The sequence below is a fragment of the Cavia porcellus genome, unplaced genomic scaffold (assembly GCF_034190915.1).
Source record: "Cavia porcellus strain 051 isolate PalLab524CR breed Dunkin Hartley unplaced genomic scaffold, mCavPor4.1 scaffold_9, whole genome shotgun sequence".
Lineage (NCBI taxonomy): Eukaryota > Metazoa > Chordata > Mammalia > Rodentia > Caviidae > Cavia > Cavia porcellus.
This window is the reverse complement of record NW_026947492.1, coordinates 39973849-39979848: the sequence shown is the minus strand read 5'-3', so window position 1 is coordinate 39979848 and position 6000 is coordinate 39973849. Positions and strand designations below refer to the sequence as shown.

General features: G+C 47.5%; 1 protein-coding gene across 1 annotated transcript in view; it reads left to right on the top strand.

Annotated features, from left to right (window-relative positions):
* Window positions 1–207: 207 nt before the first annotated feature.
* The window catches only part of Endod1 (endonuclease domain containing 1), a 30949-nt gene continuing 25156 nt past the window's right edge, over window positions 208–6000 (top strand). The window contains exon 1 of the mRNA XM_003472517.4: window positions 208–605. Coding sequence (XP_003472565.2) covers window positions 306–605 — 300 coding nt within the window. The 5' untranslated portion in view covers window positions 208–305. The remainder of the gene's footprint in view (window positions 606–6000) is intronic.

Below are 6000 nucleotides of genomic sequence, written 5' to 3'. Positions count from 1 at the left end.
GTCCCTTCAGGCCAGGCCGCATCCGCGCGTGCCCGCGGGACTGATGAGCCCAGGCAGCTGGTGACCAGCGTGTCCAGGCTCGGGGGTACCCGGGAGCGCCGGGCCTGGCTCCGCGGCCATCTTCAGGCGGGGAAGTAGAGAAGGGGTGCGGCCTTGGGGTGGAGCCCGCGCCCGGACCCGCCCCCGCCGCCTAGGCCGCGGGGCAGGGCTCGGACTTCCCCTGCCGGCCCGGCGAGGCAGCGCGGCGCGCTCCCGCCCAGCCCAAAGCCCGCGCCGCGGCCGCCCCGCCGCTCGCAGAGGCCGCCATGGGCACCGCGCGCTGGCTCGCGCTGGGCAGCCTCCTGGCCCTGGCCTGGCTGCTAGAAGGCCGGCTTGTGGGCGACGGGGAAGCCGGCTTTGGGGAATGCGACAAGTTCTTCTACGCCGAGACCCCTCCTGCGGGGCTGGCGACCGCCTCCCACGTGAAGATCTGTCAGCGCTTCGAGGGCGCCGCGCGCTTCGCCACCCTGTACAGCCCCGGGGACCGCATCCCGCTGTTCTCCGCGTTCCGCGCCGCGCGCGCCCCGTCCCGCCGCGCCGAGCAGCGCTGGCTGGTGGAGCCGCAGGTAGGCAGCCGAGCCGGGTGCGGCGCGGGGCTGGACGCTGGGCCAGGTTTCTAGGGGCTCTGTGCAGCCCAGCCCGGGACAGTGCAGGGAAAGGCGGTCCTCACACCTGCAGCGCCCTGGGAAACAAGGTCTCCCACCCACCCTACTGCCCTTGGGAGTTGCGGCTTGTCTAGCTCCGCGTCCAAGCAACCATAAGGGCTTGGCCGTCTGACAGCCTCAGTTAAGGCGCAAGGGCGGGAGGTCCCCTGCGGAGATGGCTTTCCCTGCAATTTGACGCAGATATCGCAGCGTCTTGTTTGTTTCGTGAGTAGTAAAGAACGTGAGACCCAGGAGCTGGAGCCTTTGCAAATCCGCGGAAAGCCTAGGATGGGCGCGTACAGGCCTGGGCACAAGTATTGCTACTGCATTCATTTCGGGATGGATGGGCATTTTCATGCTCATTTTAGAGAAGGGAAGATACAGACTCAGCGGGGTGAAGAGTTTTGGAAGACCTCCCAGCTAATAAAATGGAAGAGTTGTTTTGGTTGGGAAGTCATTGCGCTTTCTGTAGCGAAACATACCTTTCTGCGGATCCTAACCTAGCACAGAAATCCTTCCTTCTACACAGTGAGGCAGTGAGGAAATTTGATCTGAAGTGGTACTGAGTTAGAACAATGAAATAAAGGTATACATTTTTAGAAGTGCAATAAAATGGTTGGGAAACAGCCACTATCTTCAGCCCATAGGAAAGACAAACCAGTTTTTCTCACTAGGCATTCTATCAGACTGTTCGGGAATCATGTCACCTCTCCTGATGTTGTGTCTGGTGACAGTGACCAAACCAGAGGCCCCCAGAAACCTTGCAGAACCTGCTGGCCTGCTCTTAACACATCCCAGCTACCTCTGCTCAGCCCCCTTCTTCTCCACAACACCCATCCCTGCTCCCTGTGACCTCTCACCAGCCTCCCACTCCTGCTGCTGCTGGAGAGGGAGCTGTGCTACAGTCACTGGTTTCCTTGGCTACAGCGACTCTGCAGCACCGGTGGTGAACAGCAGACTGGCTTTTAAGTGCTTCAGTCAGAGCCCGTGGGTTGTGATGTTATTCAGGTGTGTATAGTTCTGAGCCCTTAGCCAAGTCTCCAGCAGTTTGGCCCTAGTTTCCTTACTTTTACCATTTCCCTCCACCTACTTTACCTGTTTATGTCGGGACCTGTGAGATCAGCCATGTTAAAGCAGACTGAACTGTACATAGTCAAAACATTTCTAAAATTAGTTCCCTTCCAATTGAGCTAACAGTACCCTGTGTTCTGTAGCTCCTTGTTACGCATTGTGATTGTGGGCCTTGGAAGAAAATGAATGGCTTAGTCTTTATTCCTGAGGATCTCATGCACAGCTGAGGAGACAATGTACACATGAAGTCATGGAAGTGCTTGCTGAACGCGTATCATATCATTCAGAGTGTATTTAGTAACCACCTGCTGTATTCTGGACAGCGGCTAAGTGGAGCTCCAAAACTGGAGGGCTCTGTATCTGCAGGTGGAGTTTGCTGGGTGGAGAGGTGGCCTGCTTTGAATTAGAGCCTTGGTGTGTGGGATCACATTCCAGGTCCTCCTGTGTGACTGACTGTAAACTTGGCCAGGCTAACTTGCAAATAAGTTACAGTGATTGTGAGGGGTAAATGAGTTACTATATATGAAATTCTCAGAGAGGTAGCTGACATACAAGTTCTTGCAATTGCTGCAGTACAAGCAGAAAAAAGCATAATTTTATTTATTTGTTTGTCTATTTATTTTTGCTGTATTTGGGGATTAAACTCAGGGCCTTTACAATGAGCTGTCTCCCGAAATCCTTTTAATTTTGTTTAGAGACAGGGTTTTGCTAAATTGTCCACGCTGGGCTCCAATTTGCAGTCTTTTTCCTCAGTCTCCCAGAGTGCTGGGATTATAAGGCATGCACCACCACACCCAAGAGAAAAACAGAATTTAATAGAGATAAACAAAGTTATATTAGATTTCATCTGTCTTTAAGGGATGACAGGATGCCTTGAGATCAGGGTGGCATTTGTGTGTGCCTGAAAGAGTAAGATGGAGTTAAAAAGTTCCAAGCAGAGGAAGCAGGAATAGCTTACAAGTGAGATAGGCTGGCAGATCCAGGGATCAGTAGGGAGTGGTTGGAACAAGTGAACCAGTACTCAGGAGCTCAGAATAAAGGTGAATGATGTAGGGAGGGGTCAGGTTAGAAGGAGTCATCAAAGAAGACTTAGGGAAGTAGAACCATTTATGCAGCTACTGAGTCATAAGGAGGTATGATTTGCCAGAGAAATGATGAGAGCTAAGTTATAAAGGCAATGGAGAACTTGGGTGGGGTCATGAGGGAAGGAACTGGGACATCAAAAAGGACGGAGCAGGAGAGCAAAGTAGCTCCAAATACCAGCTTGAGAGATGAGATATTCAGCAGTTCTGGAAAGTAGAGGAGGCTGCAGTGCCCGCTCTATTGCAGAAATTAGTAGTCACCAGGACTGAGAACTGAAGGATGCTTTTCCTTGCAAGGTAGACAACAGCCTCCCTTGTGCTGTCTTCACCTACAATCTTAGATCAAGTTAGCCCACAGATAAAGAATATTAGGAGGGAGGGAAGGAGAGAGGGAAGACAGAGGTGACAGGAGATACTGGCAGGTTCCAGAGCACACTGCAGCAAACCTGACCTCCCTCTCCTTTCTGGGGCCTGCCAAGGTCTCCACTCAAAGTGATGCTCGGGGCTCAGTGTGTACTTCTAGCTGCCTCCAAGCAGTTCTTGATGCCAAAGTTGCTCTGTGCCTAGTCACCCTACCCAGAGCCCAGCAGAAAGGGGAGGAAGAGAAAGGGAGTAAAGAAGCTCAATGCTCAACCTCCACAGTGAGGAAGACAAGGCTGTGCAAACACTCCATTCACACAGCCCAGTTCAGCAACTCTCAGACTGGTTTTATGATGCCCTTTGCAAAAACACTTCTACACTGAAGATCTCAGACCAAGTCAGGTTTGTGCTTAAAACCTTTAAGGTGTTGACCAAAGTTCAAACTGCAGAATGCAGTTTACACAGGCCATGCATGGCCCAGCTCCTGGCTCCCTTCCAGCCCCATTTCTCACTGTGCTCTGTCCTCAGCAGTATCAAGCTCTGTGTAGTACCTCACGAGCTGCCCACTTTGCTGGGTTGTTTTGTTTTTTTTTTTTTTCTTTTTCTCAGTACCAGGGATCAAACTCAGGACCACGTACTTGCAAGACAGGCGCTTATGCCGCTGAGCTAAATCCCCAGTCCCAGGAGCTGCCCACTTTGTCGGGTCTGTTTCTTTCCTTCTGCTGATTCCCTTTGCCCTGAGTGCTGTTTCTGCTTTCTCCCTCAGGCTTTTTACTTTCTCCTCCCAGTCCATTCTTTAAGACTATGGATGAGGGCCTCCTGCTCAAGAGAGAATTCTGCACCTGAATGAGATCCCTCAAGTGAGGTCCACCTTTTCAGTATTTCTGTAGTATTTTCTCTGGTTTTGCACTTAACATTGTTTTGTAATTATCTGCTTGTCTATTTATCTCCCCATTATGAGCCCTAAGGGCTGAGAGCTGTATCTTACTCATGCTTGTATTCCTAGTGCCTAGCATGTAGAGAGCATAAGTATTGAATAAAACAACTTATTTTTTATTAAAACAGGAGGATCAGTCAAGCTACAGTACTGATATTCTCTGAATTTTATTGGTGAAGAGTTTCCTGTTTCAATTCCTTTTTTTTTTTTGGACCAGTGATAGAACTCACGACCTTGCAGGTTGGGACCTTTCCAGGCAGGTGCTTACATCAGTGAGCTAAATCCCCAGCCCTGAGTTTCTTGTTTCAAAACCCTGACCTTGTACCTGGCCAGCAGCCCTTTGTGTATATATGTTCAATATGCAAAGCTGGAAAGTCACCCTTTCTCGAAGGTCATCCTATCAGTCCTAGTTCTGGCCTTTGGAACATCCCAAATGATTTGAATCTCTCTTTTTAACAGCCCTTTAATGTTGGATTCAGGCTTTTGTATCTGCCCACATAAAAGAGACCTTCTGAGGGACAGAATGAAAAATTTCGAGGAAAATAGAAAACATAGAAGACAAGGGGCAGTTGTATTTTATGTGAGATGTGGTTACCTTTAAATTAGGAATGGAGAAAAGATCTATCTGGCATGATGGCGATGGTCTGTAGGTTTCCCATTTAAGACTCCTGAAACCTAGGAGCTTGGATCTGATCTAGTGCATGGTGCCTTAAATCTTTTAGTCTCTTAACTCCTTTCTGTTTAATGGAAGCAGGTTACTTACGATACCAATGATGTCCTTCCAAAGCACATTGCCAACTCAGAAGCCAACAGATGGTAACCTTATCATTTTATAAATATGAACACTAGAAGAAAACAATGTTATATCCATTAATAATAGGATGCATGTATTTTTGTCTTACAAAGTACTATGAGTTAGATACAGTATAATCTCTTCATTGTGGGGATGAAGAAACAGGCTAGAGTAGTTAATTGTGGTATCTGGTGTTACACAGCTTAGATTTGAATGTAATGACTAATTACATAATTACTATTGGTCCACTGCTCTTTTTGTATATAACTATGTGTTTCTTTGGCCTTGTAGTGGATCCTTGGCATTCCTAGTTGTAGAACTTTAATGTTTGTATTTTATAAAACTTTTAATTTCTACTCCATTTCCCAACAGTCCTGAGTAGGACAGATGGGAACACATACTTGGATGCAAGAATGTTGCCCTAGCAGCAGTGGCTCTGGAGTGAGGGGATATTTGGATGAGCTGGGAAAGCACCTTCCTAGAGGGCCCAGGGAGATCTATTTCAAATCTTAGAAAATGCATGTGAACAGTTGCTTCAAGTGAGACTCTTGATTCGGTGCTCTATCTTGCATTTCTATCAGTGGCTTCTTGCTTGCACATTCTGAATCATCTAGAAATACTTTTGTTTATTCTAACCTCAGGCCTCTTTTTATTGCTTCTGAGAACAGATGTACAGAAGGAATTAGTCACTTAAATCTCTAAGAAAGCGATGCAGCCAACAGGACAATGTGCTGATTCTCACTTCCTGTTAGCAAACTTGATTCAAATCTCTGCTTTGCCATTATGAACTATGTGTGACCTTAAAGTTTTCCAATCCTATTTTTATGTTCTATTTATTGAAGCTCATAGCATTGTTTATCTTACAGAGTGTTTATAACAGATAACAAAGATAAGATTACTTGAGTAAGCCTGTAACATAGTACTTGGAAAATAGTAAGGGCATAATAAATATTTATGTGTATACTTTAAAGTCTCACTGTTGGATTAGGTAGTTGACTCCTAACAATTCTGCAGCTCTCTTGAAACATAAAACATACATCTGTATGTCATCTCAAATGTTTGCCACATGTCCCA